Raw genomic sequence first — 23,715 nt, 5'->3', positions numbered from 1 at the left:
TTCCTGTTTTTATAGCAAGAACAATATGAGAGTACCATTGGATTCAAACTTCCCAGTTACCGAGCAGCTAAGAAATTATGGAAAGTTTGTGTAGAGCATCACACGTTTTTTAGGTATTGTTCTCGCTTAAGTATTTTTCAAGGATAAATTATTTATGCATGTTTCTATTTTAAACCTGCTATTGAAATTCCCTTCTTTGTATGGCTGGGATTCTTTTATTTAGCTCAGGTGAGATCATCTTAAGCAAGACAAAATAAATCCAGTTCTCCTCCCTTGGGTTGAAAAATATGCTTCAGCATTCCCAGAGCACCTTTCTGTGTGTGGTAAAGGAAAATAGAAGGGAGGAAAAGAAATCTGTGTTTACTAGGGGCTCTGTAATCATCCTAACTGGAACTAAAATTGGTCTGTGACTAATTTTTAACCCTGATTTACCTCCACATGGAATTTCTTTAAGCAGTGCTTAACTACTTTCTGTGGGACTATTAGAACATGACAGGTAGGAAGTTGATCCATAATCTTGGCTCTAATCAACTCCAGAAAAGAGGCACCTAGAACCCTCTTTGAAGCCCAGTTGTATCAGATAATCAGAAGATAAGAGAAAGTTTCATCTGCTCTGCTTTTTGAAAGACCACATTGTTAACCCCTTGTATTCATTTACCAAATGTTTTCTTTGTGCTTACCCTTTGTGTAGGCACTCTAGTAGGCACCGAGAGTATACCACAAGATAGTTCTAGTCCTTGTTCTGAGAGAGCAATCAATCTAGCAGAGAAGACAGACTTTAGACAAATAATCACCTGAACTGAGAGGAGAGCAAGCTAGTTGCTGTCAGCTTGTCTTCGGAAGAAAATTTTATTATTGTAAAATGCATCCATGGTAATAGTAAAAAAAAGTGGTATAATGAACTATCCTTGTACCTACTCTTGTATCTGTCACCCAGCATCAATATTATCACCCAAAGGCCAATCTTGTTTCATCTATATCCTTACCCATTCCTTCTTACTCCCTCCCAGAGTATTGTTTTTTAAAGATTTTATTTATTTATTCATGAGAGAGACAGACAGAGAGAGAGGCAGAGACACAGGCAGAGGGAGAAGCAGGCTCTGTGCAGGGAGCCCGATGTCAGACTCGATCCCGGGTCTTCGGGATCAGGCTGAAGGCGGCGTTAAACCGCTGAGCCACTCGGCTGCCCCCTTCCCAGAGTATTTTGAAGCAAATCCCAGATCTTATGTCATGTCATTGTAATAAAACTTGGCCTTTTTTTTTTTTTAAGATTTTTATTTATTTATTCATGAGAGACACAAAAAGAGAGGCAGAGACATAGGCAGGACTCAATCCCAGGATCTTGGGATCACAACCTGAGCCAAAGGCAGATGCTCAACCACTGAGTCACACAGATGCCCCAAACTTGGCTCTTTATGAATAGCTCTCAAGAGAGATAACTATGATATCCTTTAATTCTTTTTTTAAAGATTTTATTTATTTATTTGACAGAGAAAGAGAGATAGAGAGAACAAGCAGGGGGAGCAGCAGGCAGAGGGAGAGAGAGAAGCAGGCTCCTTGCATAACAGGGAGCCTGATGTGGGACTCGGTCTCAAGACCCTGGGATCATGGCCCGAGCTGAAGGCAGATGCTTAACCAACTGAGCTCTCCAGGTGCCCCTGATGCCCTTTACTTCTGTTTGTATTTTCATATCATACTTAGCAGTATAGCAGAGTAGACATGAAGACAAGTCAGGGAAAAGAACATTTTAATTTTCATTTCAGGATAAACATGAAGATACACTTCATAACCAATTAAGGAATCTTAATTATTGGCATTGAGATATTTCTTATTTATTGTCCTCTTCTTTAAAATCAAACCAAGAGGGGTTACCTGGGTGGCTCAGTTGGTTAAGTGTCCGACTCTTGGTTTCACTCAGGTCATGATCAGAGGGTCATGAAATCGAGCCCTGCATTGGGCTTCCTGCTCGATGTGCAGCCTACTTCTCCCTCTCCACTTGTGCTCTCATGCATTCTCTCTCTCAAATAAATAAAATTTTTAAGAAAAATAATAAAATCAAACCAAGAAAATAGAGTTTTAAAAAAGGGGTGGAGCACCTGGGGGGCTCAGTTGGTTGAGTGTCCAACTCTTGATTTTGGCTCAGGTCATGATCTCATAGGTTTTGGGAATGAGCCATATGGTGGGCTCCATTCTCAGCAGGGGGTCTTCTCAAGATTTTCTTCCTCTACCCCTCTCCCCTACTCAGGCTTGCTTATGCACTTTCTCTCTCAAATAAATAAATAAATAAATCTTTAAAAAAAGTAAAAGGGGGGGATGCCTGGCTGGCTCAGTTGGTAGAATGTGTGACTCTGGGTCTCAGAGTTGTGAGTGTGAGCCCTATGTTGGGTGTAGAGATGACTTAAAAAAAGTAAAAGGGTATGGATGAGATAGAGTTTTTTGAATGTTTAATATCTGTGGTATAGATTTCAACCACAGCCAAGGTATTTATTGTAGGACAGTTTGTTTAAATGTTTTATCAAAATAAGAGAATACATTAACATGTGGCGCTTCATCACTCAAAAGAAAGTAAATATTTGCTGAATTAAAATAAACTATCCCAAAGGGGAAAAGTGCTCTCTTTTTGAAAGTATTTGATGTAGCAGTTTATGTATTTATTCAGCAAACATTTATTGAGTGGTAAATTCATGCTAGTCACTATGCCAGAAGTGAAAACAGAGGTAAATAAATCATAGTCTTTATCCTTTACCCGTAGAGAGCCCATAGCCTTGTAATGGAGACCAGCACATAGATTGTTTCAGGTTAGTGCAATAAATGCCTTGGAGGAAGAGATTATAGAGTATAGCCCAAAAAGAAGATGGGGTTCCTAACTGCGGTAAATACACCAAATGACCTATTAAATAGGTTAACAGGTACTAGTTAAGTTTGGAGTGCTTTGGACAAAATTATTATCTTAATAGAGTAGAAGAAGTGCTCTGGGCTTGGATCCTGTTATTGCCCAACCTCTTACCAGCTATGTGATCTTAAAGCGGTATCTTATTTTTGGAAGCTCAGTTTCTTATATCTATGAAATGATGAACATATTACATGGATGTAATGAATATATTACAGTGCTATAAAAGCATTTTGATGACCATAAGGCCCTATCTATAGGGATATATGATGATATTATTAATATAGATCACAATTATATTATACATGTTGTTTTGGGAAATGACGTAGAATTAAAATAATGATTGCTTAATTGGAATGTTGTCTTAGTAACTATAAGGAAACTATGAGACTAATTCATGATTTTTGTCTTTAATCTCACACTCTCAATAGAGTAAAATAATATATATAATTATGTTTTCTCCTCCCTAGACTGACATCAACAGATACCCTTCCTAAAAGCAAATTTCTTGCACTGGGATCCAAATTTCGATACAGTGGCCGGACTCAGGCTCAGACCAGGCAAGCTAGTGCTCTGATTGACAGGCCTGCCCCACACTTCGAGCGTACAGCAAGCAAACGGGCATCCCGGAGCCTTGATGGAGGTTTGTATTGAATATTAATGATTTCTTGTGATTCTGAACTCATTAGGGAGAGATAAAAGAAGTTCAGTTGTCTACATGGGAGCCAAATTAAAGAATCTCAGTGGTAAATGAAATGGGTCTTACTAATTGTCTGTTTCAGTAGAATCATCTTATGAAAAGTAGAACTGAATTTCAGAGAGAGTAGTAACTAGATAAGGTTCTGCTGCTAGGTAGTAGTGGGTGAACACTGTTAGAATTTGAATTCAAAATCTCTGACATAGCATGAAAACCTTATGTTGTATACTGAATGAAAAATTACTCTTGATTTAAATAGTTGTTTTTTTCAAGTAGGAAAGAGGAGAAGGGGTCTGACTCTCTAGAGCATTCATTTAAAAAGTTTAGATCAGGGCAGCCTGGGTGGCTTAGCGGTTTAGCACTGCCTTCAGCCCAGCGCGGGATCCTGGAGACCTGGAACCTGGAATTGAGTCCCACGACAGGCTCCCTGCATGGAGCCTGCTTCTCCCTCTGCCTGTGTCTCTGCCTCTCTCTCTCTGTCTCTCGTGAATAAATGAATAAAATCTTTAAAAAAAAAGTTTAGATCATTTGACCTGTGGCAATTAGAGACAGAAAAAGCAATAGTATTATTGGAGTCTCTAAATTTTGTTTAAATAAAATAGGGAATAAATAGATAAGTTTTATGATTGTATACACAATCATATACCAACATCTTCTGTATACCAACAGAAGATCTTTCAGAATTTTTCCTAGTCTCAAGGATTTGAGAGTATTCCTGAAACGAAGTAATAAGCCATATTCATTTCTTTATGCCACGTAAAAAAAATGGCTAATACATAAAATTTCAGAAGGCAGTAAACAAATAGAGTAGTGTTGATTATATTTATTAGGGTCTCACCAGGGCCCAGCTCTATAAAACAATCCCTGTAAGTTTCCCTAATATGCCATCTCTAGCTTAGAGGCATATATATATAAAGAGGTGGGGGCAACCCAGGTGCCTCAGCGTTTTAGTGCTGCCTTCGGCCCAGGTTGTAATCCTGGAGACTCGGGATCAAGTCCCACATCAGGCTCTCTGTGTGGAGCCTGGTTATGTCTCTGTCTCTGTCTCCCTCTCTCATAAATAAATAAAATCTTTAAAAAAAAAAAAAAGAGGGGGGCCTAACAGGGAAAAGTCTCTCTCTTAAGATGAATCGAGAAGGATCTAGGAAAAGGAGGGAAAAACAATTTCCATACACTTGTTTCTAATTTTCATACTGAGAAGACAGCACACAGAGAAAAGAAGACATTTGGAAACAAAACTAAAAAAAATTGAGAGTCAGGATGTGATTTCTGAAAGCAATACAGATCTCTCTATAGGTAGGTAAAGCTTTCTAATTTGTTCAGGATACCAAAGCTCATTAACACTTGAATCTTTGGTTATTTTTGCTATTAGAAAGAAAGGATACATCAGGTATAATATCTAAATAATGAAGAATTTCTATTTAGTGGAAAATGCCATGGGATATGGTATCAGACAAAAATAGGTCTAGCTTTGCAGTTTATTCTCTGTGAGATTGAACAAGTCACTTAAACTTTCCAACCTCAGGTTCTCACTGAAGATTGGCAGTAAAAACAATAAAAAAAAAAAAAAAGCTACCCAAACCCAAGGTAAACTGAAAGTAAGACACCTTACTGGATAAGGAAGGAGATGCCTGATGATGTTACATAATAGTGGTAGACATGAGGATCAAGTGATCATATCTAAAATTTACCTTGTCCGAAACAAGTTTTGATTTTCCACGTCCCCAGCTGTGCTTTTCTCTGACTTTCCCATCAAGCCTAGGATTAAACCTTGATTTTTTTTCCCTTACCATTTCTAATGCTTAAATTAATCAGTAATTTTGTCTAGCCTACCTCCAAGTGTATCTCTGACCACTTTTCTCTGTCTTCATTGCCAATACTCAAGTCCCAGCTGTCATCACCATTCACCCAGATCCAGCAACAGCCTTCACCATGCTTCTGCTTTACTCCCCCTTTGACCCAATAGTCAGAGTGGTCTTTTAAAAATGGAAATCAGGGACACCTGGGTGACCCAGCCACTGTCTTTGACACAGGGCGTGATCCCAGGATCCAGGATCGAGCGCCACATCAGGCTCCCTGTGGGGAGTCTGCTTCTCCCTCTGCCTATGTCTTGGCCTCTCTGTGTCTCTCATGAATAAATAAATAAATCTTTAAAAAATAAATAAATAAAAATGGAAATCAGATAATATCAATCCCTCTAACAGCTTCCCACTGCAACCACAATAGGATCTAGATTCTTTAGATGGCCTGCAAGGCCTTACACAATCTGGCCCCTCCTACTTCTCTGACCTCACTTATTATTATTATTATTTTTTTTTACTTTTTTTTTTTTTTTACTCCTTTCTGCTCATTCACTAGGATCTAGATCTGTGCTGCCCAATATGGGAGCTACCCACCACATATGGCTTTTAAAATTTAAATTGAATTAAAATTCAGTCCCTTAGTTACATAGCCACACTTCAAGTTCATATTTGGCCACATGTGGCCACAGGCTACTAAACTGGATATCACCAGATTTCCATCAGAACACAAAGGTCTACGGGATGACACTGATCTAGACCCATGCCGAACTCATTCCACCTCTAGGTCATCGTCCTTGCTACTCCCTCTTTGAGAATGTTCTTTCCCTGGATTTTGGGATGGCTGACTCCTTCTCATAACTCAGGTCTCATTTCAAACAAAGCTCCTTGAAGGACCTTCTTTTTTTTTAAAGATTTTATTTATTCATGAGAGAGACAGAGAGAGAAGCGGAAGGAGAAGCAGGCTCCATGCAGGGAGCCTGATGTGGGACTCGATCCTGGGACTCCAGGATCATGCCCTGGGCTGAAGGCAGGTGCCAAACCGTTGAGCCACCCAGGGATTCCCCCCTTGAGGGACCTTCTAAATTTAGATATAGACCACTCAATCACAAACAGCTACCTGGCCCCCCGCATCCCCAGACACTCTTTGTCCATTTTATTTTCTTCATAGTACTTATTGCTGTCTGAAACTGTTTTGTTTGGTATCTGTTTACCCATAGACAGTAAGCCGTATGAGGGCAGAGACCAAGTTTGTATGTTTACAGCTGTATCTCCAGTGACTAGAACAATATCTGACATGTAGGAAAAGGTAAAGAACATTGTTGAACAAAGGAATAAGTGAATAAATATCTGAAAGAACATGGGTTTTGGAGTTAAACCAACCTGTTCTCCAATCCACTTATCAGCTATCCAATCTTAAAAAAAGTTATTTAATCTTTGAGCCAAATTCCTAGTGTCTTCATGATTGAATAAGACAAAGCCCGTAATCTGTCTTGTACTGTTACTATTAAAGCAGCCCCTTCGAACTCAGGACAGCAGAGAAACATGAGAAAGAAGCATGGCTTGTATGGAAGCACAAAAGTCTTACTCCTTGGGTAATCTCTTTTCCAAGTGTGGCTGACTCAGATTCTGATTCCTCTTAAACTGAGCAAGATGTCTCTCATATATATGCTCCCATAATGGAACCAAAGTATGGCAGCATAATTCTGTATGATACAAAATAAAATAACAATGCTGTGGCCAGAATATTAACAATAGTTTAATGATAGCTAATGTTTTGGTGTGACTTACTAAATGTCAGCCATTGTGCTAAGTACCATATATATATCATCTGATTTATTCCTCATGAAAACTCTCTGAGGTATTATTATATTATTACCGTGCCCATTTTATAAATGAGAAAGCTGAGGCACAGAGATTGAGTAACTTGCCCCAGAAGACAGATCCTAAATGCAGGGGTTGAGCTTGGAACAAGGTCTATCTGAGGGTAGAACCCAAACCTTTAACTTCTTTTTTTTTTTTTTTTTTTTTTTTTTTTTTTTTTTTTTTTTTCAAACCTTTAACTTCTATAACTGCACCTAGGGATCTTTTTCGTGGGAGAGTTCCTTATTTTTAGATTCAGTGTCTTTATTAGATAAAGGGCTATTACAGTGTTCAAGTTCTTATTTCGATTTTGGTTATTGTGTTTTTCCAGGAAATTTCTCTTCCATCTAAAATTTTTTTAAAGATCTACCTATTTATTTTAGAGAGCAAGTGCAGGGGGAGGGGCAGAGGGAGAGAGAGTCCTAAGCAGACTCTACATCAGAGCTGACATGGGCTCCATCTCGCAACCCAAGCTGAAACCAAGAGTCAGATGCTTAACTGGCTGCACCACCGAGGTGCATATCCACCTAATTTTTAAATTTATTTACATAAAGTTGGGTATCTTTTTTAATATCTCTATGAGCTATAGCAGTGTCCCCTTTTATGTTCCTGATTTTGGTAAGCTGTGCTCCTTTTTTTTTCTTGTTACAAATCTATTAATTTTATTAATTGCTTCAAAAAACCAATTTTGGGTTTTTTTCATATTATATATATTTAATTTATACCAGCTAATATCTCCATTATTTTCTTTCTACTTTCACTGAACTATTGTTTTTCATTTCTCGAAGTGGATCCCCTTGCTGTTTATTACTTCTTATAACCTAATCTTAGAATTTAAGTGGCTTTCCTAAGGTCACATAGCAACAAAACTAGAAGTGGAGTCTAGGACTGTTCTCCCAGACTCATGTTTTTTACTCTTCACCATGATGACTTTTTTTTTCCAAGAAGAGGAAGAATAAAAAAAAATTTTTTTTAAGATTTTATTCATTTACTCATAAGAGACATAGATAAGAGAGTGAGGCAGAGACACAGGCAGAGGGAGAAGCAGGCTCCATGCTGGTTGCCCAATGTGGGACTCGATCCCGGGTCTCCAGGATCATGCCCTGGGCTGAAGGCAGGCGCTAAACTGCTGAGCCACCCAGGGATCCCAGAATAAAAAATATTAATATTCATTGAGCACTTAGTATATGCAGGCACTGTTCTAAATATTTTACATGTGGGTACTCTTAAGCCTCTAAACTGAATAGGACTAATTTTGTCTTTAGTTTTGTTTCCAAATGTCTTCCTTTTCTGTGTGCTGTCTTCTCAGTACAAGAATTAGAAACAGGTATATGGAAACTGTTTTTCCTTCCTTTTCCTAGATCCTTCTCTATTCATCTTAAGAGAGAGACTTTGCTGGGCAGCCCGGGTGGCTCAGCGGTTTAGCACCACCTTCAGCCCAGGGCGTGATCTTGGAGACCTGGGATCGAGTCCCACGTCAGGCTCCCTGCATAGAGCCTGCTTCTCCCTTTGCCTGTGTCTCTGCCTCTCTCTCTCTCTCTCTCTCTCTCTCTCTGTCTCTCATGAAAAAGTAAATAATATCTTAAAAAAAGAGAGACTTTTCCCTATTAGACCCCCCCAGATGTGTGTGTATATGTATATACACACACACACATACATACACACATATATATGTCTCTAAGCTAGAGATGGCACGTTAGGGAAACTTTTACAAGAATTGTTTTACAAAGGCCCTCACTTTAATGATTCAAATGAACACTCCTCCGTTTTCAGTTCTATCTGGTGCTCAGAGCATCTGCTTCACCAGCTGAGAAGCTAAAACTGGTTCAGATCCCAGTTTATACGCTAGAGTAGTAAGTCACAAGGATAGCTAATAATGATGACAAAAATTTTTCAGCTTATATTTTTGTTGCACTTTTTGCATTTCAAATCATTTCCATATATTCCTATTTAGTACCAACAACCTAAAGAATAAGAAGCATTTAGGAATTCTTGGTTTAAAAAAAAAAAAGGAATTCTTGGTTTAGGGGCGGGCACCTGGGTGGCTCAGTCGGTTAAGCATCTACCTTTGGCTCAGGTCATGATCCCAGGGTCATGAGATCAAGTCCCAAATCAGGCACCCTTCTCAGTGGGGAGCCTGCTTCTCCCTCTCCTCCCCACTTATGCTGTCTGTTGCCATCTGTCTCTCTCTCTCTCTCTCTCTCAAATAAATACTTTTAAAAAAAGTAAATAAATAAAAGAAATTCTTGGTTTAATCATGAGGAGACTGGGGCACAAACTATATAACTTGTTAGGGTCACACAATTTGTTCATCCACTCGGTGAGTAGTAGTTGCAGTGATTCTTGCTAAGGGAGTACACCCATATCATCTTCAGAACTTTAAAACAAAACAAGTATCCAAGCTTCACTTTTAGATACTTCATCTGTCTGTGGTGGACCTGAGTATCAGCTGGGTTTTTTTTGTTTGTTTTTCAAAATCTGCAACAATTCATGTGGGCCCTCTGGTAGTAGAACCATTGATATACCTATTGTACCTGTACCATACTAGCAGAAATTGTGCTAGTAAGTAACAGGACCTAAAATTTAAGTCTCCTTTTACTTAATATGATGGTTGTTTTACTCCTCACTGCCGTAATATGTAACTGTCTCAAAGTTTCTGTTGTTTTTAGACAAGAGCAATATAATACTGGAATTAATGGGTCCAGAAGATTATCACAACACTTCTTTGTCTAGACATTCAGAAATGGGAAATAATCGAAGTTTTAAAGTTAATCATTCTCTGTATATGCACCTAAATATTATAATAGCTAACAAATTCACAAAATTAAAGAGCCAAGACATCTTAAAAAGCAATCACTACATCCAATAAATATACTGAAAAACATTGGCTCATACAATCTAAATGAGTGAATTATATGGTATGTGAATTAAATCTCAATAAAGATGTTTAAAAAACAACAACCAGAGTCACTGCCATGATTCTCTATTATGATCTGTACTTTGTAATCTTCTTATTGAGAAAAGGACGGGATACCTGGGTGACTGAGTCAGTTCAGCAACTGCCTTCAGCTCAGGTCATGATCTCTGGGTCCTGGCATTGAGCCCCACATTGGGCTCTCTGCTCAATGAGGAGTCTGCTTCTCCCTCTGTGTGCACACTTTCTCTCTCTCTCAAATAAATAAAATCTTTTTAAAAAGAAAAAGGAAAGAAATTTGCTTCTCTCCAGGGCTTCCAGGTAAAATCTTTCACTTGAATTGCGTATCAGTGTGTGCATAGTTAATTTTTTCCCAACATACTGTTGAAATGATACTGACCCATGACAAAAAAAGTATGAGGACTTAGAGGTATGACATTAAAAGTTACTAATATTTAGTGTTTATGAAGTATTTTTATATCCATTGAATATGCTTCCCTAACTATTCTATAGAGTTAATATCTTCTACATTTTACAAATGATGAAACTTTATGCCTCCGTTTCTAACTGCCAGTTTCCACACTTATACCTACTTTTCCACAGACAGTGCAGATTGCCAGGGCTAGGAATACTACTGAAGGCATAAATCATTTGGCTCTGCAGTATTAGTATTGGATTAAAACCAAATGCAAGTGGCAAAATAACACATGGTGAAGCATGGGCTATGTTTCTATGATGCCAGGCAGAGTTGAATTAATTCTTTGAGAGGAGGTGTGAATACACATGTATAATGATAGTTTAACACAACTGTGAGCAAAATATTTTGTCACATTCCCCTGTGTTGTTAGATTTGGTCTGCCATCTGCCATTCTTGCATTGAGTAGCTTAGAGCACCCATGAGTATCAAGGACTTGTAAGAGGCCAGAGTTTTCATGGGAAGATAGATGATTCTTGTGTTTCTGCTGTTTTTCCTAAGTATGCTTTCTTTCACTGGAGATCACTACAGAGTCACAAGCATTTTTTTCTTGAAGTTTTATGTATGAAGAAGTTGTAAATTCCAAATTTTTATGTGTTTTGATGAATGGAATTCCTTTGTTTTAGCTAGTATTTACTCCTTATACATCAAAATGTGTCAAGATAAATTAAATTCGGGGCATTGGGGTGGCTCAGTTAATTAAGTGTCAGAGTATTAATTTTGGCTCAGGTCATGATTTCAGAGTTATGAAATGGAGTACCAAGTTGGCTCCACACTCCACATGGATTCTGCTTGAGATTCTTTCTCTCCTTCTCCCTCTGCCCCTCCTCCTGCTTTGGCATGTTCTCTCTCTCTCTCTCAAAAAAAAAAATCTTTTTTTAAAAAAAGGTAAATTCAGTATACTCAGTTTAAGAAAGCAGGAAAGCATATACTAAAAATTCTAAGGATTTCCATGCAAAATAATTAAAAATTTAAAAACTCCTAGATGAAAGGATAATGATCTGTTATCAGAAATATTAAATTACATGGAGGGGTACATGGGTGGCTCAGTTGGTTAAGCATTGGACTAGAGCTCAGCTCAGGTCTTGACCTCAAGGTCATGAGTTCAAGCCCTGAGTTGGACTCCACGCGCAGTGTGGAAACTATGTAAAAATAAATAAATCATGTGGAGACATACAGCATTCCTAGGCACTGCCAGATAAGTAAGGTTTTACTACAAAGTATGTGTAGGTTTTTTTTAATCCCTGAAAGGATGAAGATAAGGCATAAAGAGTATGAATAGGTGGTTTTGAAGTAAGCAAAATGAAACTTAGATGCCTAATAGTCCAAGCCAAAACAACTATTAACTCTGAAAAGATTAAACTTTTGTCATAAACCTATATTGCATATTATCTCTAAAACAGTCTGTAGAGAGCCTTTTCCCTAAGTCAAGGTTTCTTAATCTCAGCATCCTTGGCCTGTATACAGTAGATGTCAGTACCTCCTACTTCTCTTCCCAGCTGTGACAATCAAAAATGTCTCCAGACATTCCCAAATAACCCCTGATTGAGAACCACTGCCCTAGATACATTAGAGAAGAGGAACTGTAATACAAATTGATAAGATTCTGAGAGATGGTAGGACAGAACTCAGAAGGTTTTTTTTTTTTTTTTTTTGGGGGGGGACTAAAGGCCATGGTTATGAATTCATATTATTTTAATCAAATGACTTATTAAAAAGGAAAATAACTGGTTCAAAGATTTGCCCTTTAACAAGCATCAGAAGAGTGCATATCTTACCAGAAGACCAATTTATCAAGTTATTTTGTAATCACTATAAGCAGGCTTCACAGAAGAAGTCAGACTTGATCCTTTCTCCCTAGAACATATTTTTTAGGATCCTAAAATCACCTATAAATAAATGGATCTATATTTCAATATGGCTTCATGAAAGAAATCAGACTTAACTAACCTCTGTATTTTTCTTTATAGACAACATTGGAAGTTCTTGAAACAGAGTATGAAGTTGAACAATCTTGCTAACTTTTTAAAGAAAAGAGTTTTTAATTTCTATTCTTATTTTGATCCCTTCTGCCCACTTCTGGAACATGATAGCACAGTTCAGCTTTTCTTTGTAGCTTTTTTTATTGCCATGAATTACCTGGCAGAGCACTAATGATTTTTTTTTCATCTTCTGTATGATAGCCCACTGGACACTGTGTCCTGGATTCACAACTATTTTACCTGATGATTTTGAAGTAGTACAGTGGCTCTTACCTTCACTTATTCTTTTCCCTTTCTCACGTAGCAGCAGCTGTTGATTCAGACCGAAGTCCTCGGCCCACCTCCGCACCAGCCATTGCTCAGAGTCAGGATGCAGAAGGCACCGTTCCAGGTGCACCTGTCAAAAAAACAGTCGTTTCTAAAGCACAGAAGGAAACAGTGAAGGATGAAGAGAAAAAGGAAGAAGGGCCACCTGACCAAGCTGAGCCAGAGCCCACAGAAGTGTGGAAGGTATGCTATAAGTCTACATATCTGGCTAGTTCACTTTCCGATTTAGATATATTAACTCCTTGGCCAGGAAGGTTTTCAAAGCATTGATTCTTGTAGAATTCTAACAAAGTTATTTATTCTTTACTCTTTCTAAAAGAAAGACTATGAATAACCCCATGAACCTACAAAATACTTTTATAGAATTATGTCATGAAGACTAAGTCATCCAGGTTTTCAGGTGGCCTACCTAAACTATTACCTAACTTACATCTTTTTATAAAAAGGTAAAGCACATCAGCACTGTGATCATCTGCTTTTAAAAATAATTTGGACTCATCCAGAAGGAATCTTTTTTTTTAAGACTAAGCTCTGCTAATAGGATTAAAATATAATTTGATTTCCTAAGATGAGTATACTTGCAACATACCCAGAGAATATCCCAGTTAGTATTACATAAGACACATTGATGTGGTTGTTCAACTCAAATTGTTTACAAAAAGGGGAAAATCCTTATGTAGGAGATTTTATGCCACTGAGTTGCTTACAATTCTAAGTTGATTATATCCACAGTCCCTGACCTTGTTGAAAAAAATCACCAATTAGCAGATTTCCCAGGACTAACAGTAACAGGACTGATCTTTTATATGTTGATAAGCTTTTTAAACCAATTTAAGCAGTGATGGAGTTGAGGTGTTCAGATTTACTGACATAAATATAAGTATCACTGTTGACAGCAGGAGTTAATAGAGGCAGTTTTTAAAAGAAAAATTATATTTTTATATGTCTGCTAAGAAATTTAAAACTGGAAAAAAAATTTTTTTAAATGATGTAAGACCTTAGTAAGTGCTCTCACCTTGCCACATGGATTAATCCTATTCTTTTGGACCCTGTTCAATATCTAGTTTATCTGTAGAGCAGTGGCCAATTTGGCTGTTTTGACTATATTTAAAAAAAAAAAAAACTGTTCAACATGACATGCCATTTTTACTGTCCTTTGAGGCCAGCTTGAGTCCAAAGAGAGAAAAAAATTGAACAAATGGTGGATATTTGTCCTTTAAAAATTTTTTTTTTTACCTAGGCAGATGTGCATGACATTGGCCGTCAGCTTCAGTATCAACAGCGCCTTTTTAAGGTTGACTACCTCAGTTTTTAATGTTAGGGTATCTCCTCTAGCACTTTTGGCTATCCCTCTATTTGTTGTATTAACTAGAAAGTGTTGGATTACTGGAGTTGTCAAAGGAATCTTTTTTAAGTGGCTAAGATTTCTTTGGTGTTCTGCTAGCATATTTGTAGCCTATAAGTCAGACACAGGTGTCTTCAAGAATAAGTTCCTGTTGCTCTTGGGACCTTGGCAGAATGAAGAGATCACTTCCTGGTATGTGCTTCCCATTTAAGTGCCAGTAGGTGGTTTCCTTGCCAGTTAATTCTGTGTAAGTATATGTTTTGAGATACTCGTGTAGAGATCAGCCTGAAAACTACCTCTGAAAACCTTCCATTACTGTAATAGTAGTGACAGAATTAAGGGTGACTCTGAGTTGATTTTATTTGTAGCAATAGAAAATAATTATGGAATTTACCTGAAGCAATAGGTATTATATAAAGCAAGAGTAGTAATAAAATAACCTTGTAACTTTGTAAATTTCATTATCTAACATGAATTTGGTGCCAGATAGAGGTAGCTTTTTGGCATCTTGAGTCATTTAACAAGACCTGTTTTGCAGGTGTGGAATAATATTCTTCCCCTGTGTACACCATTATCTCATTTAATGTTCTCTGAAGAGGCATGACTACTTTTACTACTTGGCCTCCACTCTTAGACTGAATTAGAGGCTCTCAATTTCTTGCTGATAGAAAAAAGCAAAAGGTCATTATTCACTGAAACAAGTAATTATTTTAAACTACCATTTGCTAAACATTCACAACTCTATGGATATATTATCTTCACTTTATCAATAACAAACTTAAACTCAGAGAGGTGAAATAACTTGCTAATGACCACACAGCTAATGTTAACAGGATTCATAGAGGAAATGACCCAAATTGTCAGTTATCCTGGTTGTTAAAAGTACTATCGCTGGATGTGCTTATGATTTAACAGTATTGCAAAGTTTGGTGTTATGTTCTCTACATTCTGTCCTGGGGAAAACAGTGCAGTGATATTGTACTCCAAGGTAATGCTGCCAAGTGTGATTAAAAAGAATGTGTCAAAACCACAGATTGGTTAGGTTCTATAAAGAAGTTAATGATACAAAGTGGTTGATTTGATCCTTAATCAAAAGTTTTCTAATTTTGAAATACCTACTGCTTTAGGCATTGCTGACTCTAAAATGCTTCCTCTTAATGGTCTGTTTGGGTTTTTTAAATTTATACTTACTCTATTTTGGGTATATAAAATGACTATTACTAAAGGTATTTTGAAGCTAGACAGGAGGCCTTAGTTTTTCTCTTCCTACTATTAAGGACAAATCTTGTTCATCCACCAAACACATGGGCTCCAGCTCCCTGGAGAGGAGATGACAGAGTGTTGAATGTTGCAGCTGAGCCCTATGTGTGCTTATTTATAAATCAGCCTTGGAAGTAATTGCATGCATCAGTAACAATTTGGATTGAGTTTATTTTGATGTTTTGTTGTCTAATAAACTCAAGAGTTAAATTGCCTCCTTAAATATATTGATCAACTAACAAATTTTTTTTGTATTTACCTGCTTTATGTCATATGTGGTTTATTATATCTGTGCTTTAACTGTAAAGATTTTGTTTCTGTCATGTATGTCATACCTTGATATCTTCATTTGTAAATTTGTTTTTAAATGTTAAAGTACTTCCAGATCATAAAAAAAAGCCAAAGCAAAAACACATGCCTTATTTAAGCCCAAATTATTCTTTGTATAAGTACTTTTTTATGAATAAGTATAAATATGTTTTCTTCATCAGTAGAATAATTATCTTAATTTTCTTTTATAATAATTTGGCTGTCTATATTACCTCTTCAGCCTTGAAAATACGATGGTGAACTAACAGATTACTGTTGAGAGTAACGTCCTTTCCTGTAATACCCCCCTAAGACTGCATCATGTTGATTACATATCAGCTCATTTTGCCAGCTTAAAGATGTGGCTTACTTGGAAATAATACTATTCATAGAAATCTACTAATCTAAAATGTTTTTGCCACTCTATTTCTTAAATGTAGGTGGAAAAAACCCACATCGAGGTCACAGTACCTACCTCAAATGGTGACCAAACACAGGTTTGTGCCAACAGGCCACTTGTTCCTTTTCTCCTCCCTCTCAATTTTTTCTTCTCCCCAATTCCCTTTCCTTAAAAAATATTATAAAATAAAGGTTCAATGAGCCAATATTTTATCATTTTTCTTTTTTTTTTTTTTAAATAATGGCAAAACAGAAGCTTGCAGAAAAAACTGAAGATCTGATAAGAATGAGGAAGGTCAGCCATTTTTCACTTTCACAAAACCACATTACTGTCACCCATGCTGACTTCTACAGTGCATTAAAAAGACAGTGATCCATTCTTTTCATTGATTTCTCTTAATCAGAAATTACTTTCAAATAATAGATATATATTTGTGTATATATATATTTGCATATGTATACCAAAAGAAATTATAATCCTATACTATTTGTTGAAATTTTTCATTAAAATAAACTTCCCAGTAGGAAAATATCTTTTCAAACACAATGAAATTGGTGAAGACCAAACCAATCCTTCATATTTAAACTTTATAAGAAATATTTCAGTGGCACAATATTCTTGGAATCACTGACAATTTTTGAAAAATACTTACTATGGAAACCATCATAGCAGCAACTCCTGGTATTGTTCATAACTATGTGTTTTGCTGCTCTGTGCCTGTTCTTCCCAACTGTAGAGTGGGCTATATCAGTTCTTACTGAAGAGAATGTTGACTCTACTCATGTATAACGTACCATACCTTAGATCTTTCTTATGAAAGGTATTAGAGATACACCTACTGTGTTATTACTAAGTATGAAATATGTTTCAAAAAGGTAAATGTTTTAAAGCACTTCTCTGTGCCATGAAACATGGAATTTCAAAGCTTCTTAAAGTATTGTATTTTAAGGTAACCCCCAAACAGCTCAATTTCAAAAATGAAATAAGATAGCTTATTACGTAAAGAAGCCAATGAAGCTGGGAGCACTGTCTATTTAAATAAGATCATCACTTTCCTCCATCATTCATAAACAGGGTCATCCGTTTTCTAGTGGTAATGTGTTTTGTGTGTGTCCTTGTAGTTTTGTGACCATTTCATGTTGGCATATGCTGCGCTGTGGACATTTAATTTTTTTAGTTTGCCAATTTGCAGTTTTTTCCCGCAAGAACAACATTTTAATTTTTTATGCTTTTCTGTTTTTCCCTCTTTCATTTTCACAGAAAAAGAGAGAGAGACTAGATGGTGAAAACATTTATATCAGACATAGCAATTTAATGTTGGAGGTTTGTATGAACTTGAAGCTTATTTCAGTTGGTTGCCTATAACCTTCTGCATTCTTTGCTGATTGCCCTTTCTTTATGCTGCGTTTGGTTTTGCATGCCATTGCATGAGAGAATTTTAGGTTCAAAATGCTTTTGCATGTTGGTAAATATGAAGATACGCAACCATCTCTCCTTCTGACTCTTTAGTTTCCATCTGTCATACTTATCTAAAAAATATATGATTGGAACTATCCCCTGCCTTTTGTGGTTCCATTGTTTATCACTTGGAGAAAATTCTACATCACTGTTTAAAATCCGTGAATTTTCCAAGAGTATAAACTCCTATTATATGTCCCAAGCATCAAATTTGTACCATTTTTTTCATCTTTTGAACTGATAAAGTGTGGAAAAGTAGGAGAAATGATCACAATCAAAATGGACTTAAAATATTGGGGATACTAGAAAATGACAGGATGGTCAGGAAAAAAAAAGATACAGGAAGGAAAGAGGCGACCTGATATTTAATCAGTAGTTAGTATGATATAAGATAGTTTAATACGAAAATAGGTCTGTGGGCATAAGATTATTATTTTAAAGACAAGAAAATTGAGCCTTAGAGAAAATTAATTTCCTTTTGGTCACAAAGCCAGTAAATTAGTAAAGCTAGGATTTCAGTTAAGGTCTATCTACCTCTATTAAACTATACTTATTCCATTCAGAAATAGCAACATACTGTCTACTATTGGAATTGTGAGGTCATTTTCTCACTACTCAACAGTGATGAGAATTTTACCAGGCTTATATTATATTAGTATACTTATCTAGTTTGGAGCTCCACATTGGATGGGGAAATATAAAACTAATTAGAAGACTCGGGGAACTCTATAAGGAAAAAAAAATGAAGAACACGGAGTTATCTGTGTGGAAAACACTGAGGCTACATTAGTTTACACCTCACAAAGACTCTTTTTTCTTTAATTTTTTAAATTTTTATTTATTTATGATAGTCACACACACAGAGAGAGAGAGAGAGAGAGAGGCAGAGACATAGGCAGAGGGAGAAGCAGGCTCCATGCACCGGGAGCCCGACGTGGGATTCGATCCCGGGTCTCCAGGATGGCGCCCTGGGCCAAAGGCAGGCGCTAAACCGCTGCGCCACCCAGGGATCCCCCTCACAAAGACTCTTATATAAAAGTTGACCAAATTATCTTACTTTTGCTCAAGACAGAGCCAAAAGAAATGAGTATAACTCTGATTCTGGGGATTTAACTAAAATTTGAAGGAAATATAAATGTAGAGGAAGATGATAAACATTGTTTTTGCCTTCAGGAAACTTAACAATGTGTAAAAGTAGGGAGGAGAAAAAAACAAATAGCAATAAATGATTTCAGGTTCTTTTAGAAGGTAAGAAGGAAATAAACTGTATGCTGTGCTTTAAGAAAGATCTATTCTGAATAAGATGGACAGGGAAATTCTCTCTGGAGAGATAGCATATTAGCTGAGACCTGAAAGATGAACATATAAGAAATGTGCTAAATATTATTAAACTGGAAATTTGAAGAAACTTTTAGGTAGATCTCTGGTTTAATATAATCGCCTCTAATGGTTACTTAACCTTGTCTTATTTTTTGTCAAAACACATATTTTGAAAAAAAAAACACATATTCTGAATGCTTGCTATACATAAGGTACTTTAATAAAAGTAACAGAATTTATGGCCAGCCTTTATGAATCATATACTGTGCAATGGGCACAATACCAAATGTCTTATATACAGTTACCTCACACAACATGAGGGTTTTTGGTTGTTTTTTTGTTTTGTTTTGTTTTGTTTTGTTTTTAGATTTTATTTATTCATGAGAGAGAGGCAGAGACATAGACAGAGGGGGAAGCAGGCTCCTTGCAGGAATCCCGATATGGGACTTGATCCCTGGACCCTGGGATCACGCCCTAAGCTAAAGGCAGACACTCAACCGCTGAGCCACCCAGGTGTCCCAACATGAGGATTTTTTAAGGCTGGACTCTAGGATATTTCAAACTCAGCAACTAGATCTCTGCTTTAGCCCATAACTGAAACTAGACGTAAATGATTCTGCTTCTGGTATTCAGAAGAATTATGGATGTCAGTTGATGTCTTCCTTGGCAATGTAACATCTCCCAAACCCAAACATGCCTTTTTCTTCACTGGTCCATCTTTAGTGCTTCCTCTTGACTGGAACCTGCAGTACCAATCATATATTTGTCATTTGTTCAATGAGGTGTGTTATGGCTTCTGAGACTCACAGAGTCCCTGTGTGTGATGTGTTTTTTCTCCCAGCATTTCACTGATAGCCACAAGAGGAGATTTCTAAATAAGTGTGTGCTTGAAAATTAAAACTACTAACTACATTTTGAGAACATTTTATATTTAATGGTTTGGTTTGGCTGCTGCTAAAATTATAAGATGATAAACATTAAAAAGTATCTACCCTAAAAACAGCCAAAGTAATTTGGCTAGCCATCATTCTCTAGTTATGGTATAAAAAAAAAAAAAAAAAAATTCTCCCCTCTTCCCCCCCAAAGGATGTTCTCCCAAATTATCTGTCACTCTAGCGGGGTTTTTTTTTTTTTTTTTTTTAAAGTATCTCTCCTACCCCACCCCCACTAATGCTTTGTTCTGGCCAAATAAGGTCGAGTTCATTTTTAGATCTACCGCCTCCTCCTCCATCTCCCAGAGAGAACCTGTAGCAAGTGTCTATGACAAATTCTATTTGGAACAGGTCCCTTTGAGATCTTAATTTTACTCTGTGCCCCCACAGGTTTCTAACAGAGCCAGCTAAGAAGGATGGAGAAAGCTCCTTCAGAAGCTATTGATTTTATTGAAATGTTTATTTTCTCAGGTTCCAAGCCAATCAAAAGCTAGGCCAGAAAAGTAACAAATTACTACTCTCATATTAAGAGGCTAACCCAGAGAGTTATGGATTTGCCATAGCATCTCTTGTTCATTTTTGTTTTGCACCATTCATATTTGTAACTCTCCCAAATGTGTTAAATTGTTCTTGGACCAAACAGATTTAATTTCCAATTAGGAGCTGGGTCGTGGAGCCTTACATGCCTTGTGGGTCTCAGTTGTTCAGCTTACACTGAGTCTTTTACCAAGCTTGTTCACGCTTTTTTAAAGCTAATAAACATGCTTTTCTTGCTTTCAGCTAGAATAAAAGTGCACACTGTTGTTTCCCCATGGTAAAGCCCATATTCATGGGCTATACTCACATTTCACCCCAACAAGCTAGAGGTACTTTTATGTGGAAGCTACAGGATTGCCCTTTTTGGGTTAGTTTTTTCTTTGATCTCAAAGCAAATATACATGGTTTAGTCTTGTAAAAATAAAAATAATGGACTAATAAATGAATTTTCTGAATGAATATTTCCAGAATCAAAATTATGTCATGTGTCTCACTAATACTTTTTCCTATGCCATTTCCCTTTGACATTGATTTTGAAAAAAATTTTATTTACTTGAAGCATACTTTGCTCCAGAAAAATTTTTCAAACAAATTTTTATTTAAATGAGTTCCAGGTTTTTTTTTTTTCCCAAAATGTGGTGGTTTCCCACAGAGAAAGAAAAGAAAAGAAAGACTAATCCCAAAATTTACACAGCATATTAAAAGATATGTTTAATATTGTGCTTTTCTTGGATACAGAGCTGCCATGATATATAATAAACACAGAATTTTTAGCAGTCATCAAGTGACAGGCTCCCACATATTTTGATTTCAAGCACAGATATTCTGAGCTTTTTTGGAGAAGTATGTTGGACAAAGAACATTTCAGTTTTTGTCTTTAAATTGTATTTCCTATTTATTTCTGGCCAGATCTACCTTTTGAAAGTTTTATATGTCTACTGTTATATAAACCTGAATATTATTTCTAGCTTTATTAACCTTAGTTTTGATCCTTTCTCCCTGGAATATCCCGTTTAAGAGCTTGAACCTAGTTGTCCAGTATCCAAATCCGCTGGAACAGTTGAAATTATAAATTGTCCAAGAGATATATAAAGTGATGAATTCTTGTTAAATCGCTTCCAATCCATTGAAAGTTACTGGAAGAAGATCCCTATTTTGAATTATACTAAGGGATGAAGTAAAGCTGTCAGAAGCTGTTGGAAGGCATAAGGCTTTTATTTGTTTTTAAAGATTTTATTTATTTACTTGAAAGAGATTGAGCATAGAGGGAGAGGGAGAGGGAGAGGCAGACCCACACTGAGCGGGGAGCCTCAGGGCTCAATGCTAGCTGGATCTAGGACCCTGGGATCTCGTGACCTGAGCCCAAGGCAGACACTTAACCACCTGAGAGCTACCTAGAAGTCCCAGAAGGCATAAGGCTTTTAGTTTGCATTAGTAGTATTGGTAAAGGAAAAAAAAAACACATTATATTGCATATCGGAGTCATTTTTCATAGGTAGTAACAATTTGCTCTCAAGGCTTGAGCCAGGAATTCTAGTAATAAATTCTTACAACAAGAAAGGGCTATTCCTGTTTATCAAAACCAGTAATAGCCACCTAATAATAGGGAAGCAAAACTATCTCCAAGTAGAAATAGAGAGATGCTGTATGATTGCAACTCACCAAAGCAAAGCAGCCAGTGGTGGCAGTTGCATCTTTTATCACGTCCTTTGTTGAACAGTTGCTCCTTATCTATTGCTGTCTCCATCCTGCCTGAGCTGAGCCTCAATCAGTTCATATTAAGCTGAGACTAATTGAGCTGTGAGATTACCCTCTTGGGATGAGGAGTTTGAGATCTAGCACTGTCATAATGAGAAGAAAAGTTGGAAAATTAGGGAGTGAGGTTGATGGGTTACATAACCACTAAGGGCTGTGGAGTTAGATGCCTCACTGCTTCCAAGAAAAGCACTTCATTAAAAAAGAAAAGAAAGAAAAGAAAAGAAAAGAAAAGAAAAGAAAAGAAAAGAAAAGGAAAAAAAAACAAGCAAATATGCCATGTCGTATATTTAAAATTTGAATGCAATTTATGGATTAGTAACATCTGCCCTGGATGTGGTGTGTTTTCTACCAGTGCCCATAGTCTGGTGGCCTTCTCTTGATGTGTTTTTTCTCTGAGTATTTATTATTCTGCATTTTTGTCCTTTCAACTATAGGATTTAGACAAAAGTCAAGAAGAGATAAAAAAGCATCATGCCAGCATCAGTGAGCTGAAAAAGAACTTCATGGAATCTGTACCAGAACCACGGCCTAGTGAGTGGGATAAACGCTTATCCACTCACTCCCCATTCCGAACACTTAACATCAATGGGCAGCTTCCCACAGGAGAAGGAGTGAGTACTTTGTCCATGTGACCACTTGTGAGAATGAATGAAAGAGGTGTTACTGTATATTAATGTTCTGTATATAAGTAAAATAAGGAAGTTTAGAGCTGAAATTTAGCTTTGGTTCCTCACCAGTTCATTGCAACTTTAAGGCATTCATAATCAAACACTTGTTTTTTTAAGTCATGTGGGCTACCCAGTCAAATTAGAGGAGCCATTTAGAGCTACCATTAGATGACTGAGCTCTTGAGAACTGCCTCCTTCTGGCTAATGTGTGTTTACAAATTGACCATAAGCCAGCAGAACTTTATGTTCAAACTGTGCCTCCAAGGACCAGAGAGTTTACTAAATTTAGTAAGGTCAAAACAGGAACAGGATAAACATTTTTTTTAACTTTATTTGAACATTTGCACAACTTAGAAATGTCTGGAATGGTTGACCACAGTTATATAATAAACTAAGAAGGCCTCTAAGTCAGAGAGTGCAAACCATCACATATTAATGATTTCATTTCAATTTTAGAAAAATCGTTGACGACTCATCTTTATGAGTAGCATCAAACTTTTAACATGTTGTTTTGTAAGGTAGTCACAATTAGAAGAATTCGGAGATACCTTTCAGAGGCTGCTCTTTCTGTATTGTTGTCATTACCTATTGTAGAAATCCTACCTTTGACTAAATGAATCTGTGTGATGGAATATTTTTAAAGTTACCTTAAGCATATATCTAAAAATTCTTTACTTAATCTTTAGCTTATACAGGTTAATATTTATATGAGTAGTCATAATGATTTAATGAGTGATTATAATATTTTTAAAAATTATATGCCTGGTTTTTACCAATAGCA

At 36.7% G+C, this 23,715-nt stretch overlaps 1 protein-coding gene across 1 annotated transcript in view; it reads left to right on the top strand.

Moving 5' to 3' along the window:
• Positions 1-23,715, top strand: part of EPB41 (erythrocyte membrane protein band 4.1) — a 108,616-nt gene that overhangs the window by 46,900 nt on the left and 38,001 nt on the right. Inside the window, 4 exon segments of the mRNA NM_001003362.1 lie at positions 16-113; positions 3,361-3,533; positions 12,925-13,130; positions 22,701-22,877. Of these exon segments, the coding sequence (NP_001003362.1) occupies positions 16-113; positions 3,361-3,533; positions 12,925-13,130; positions 22,701-22,877 (654 nt within the window).

The sequence above is a fragment of the Canis lupus genome, chromosome 2, assembly GCF_011100685.1.
Source record: "Canis lupus familiaris isolate Mischka breed German Shepherd chromosome 2, alternate assembly UU_Cfam_GSD_1.0, whole genome shotgun sequence".
Taxonomy (NCBI): Eukaryota; Metazoa; Chordata; class Mammalia; order Carnivora; family Canidae; genus Canis; species Canis lupus.
This window is presented reverse-complemented; position numbering and strand designations above follow the sequence as displayed.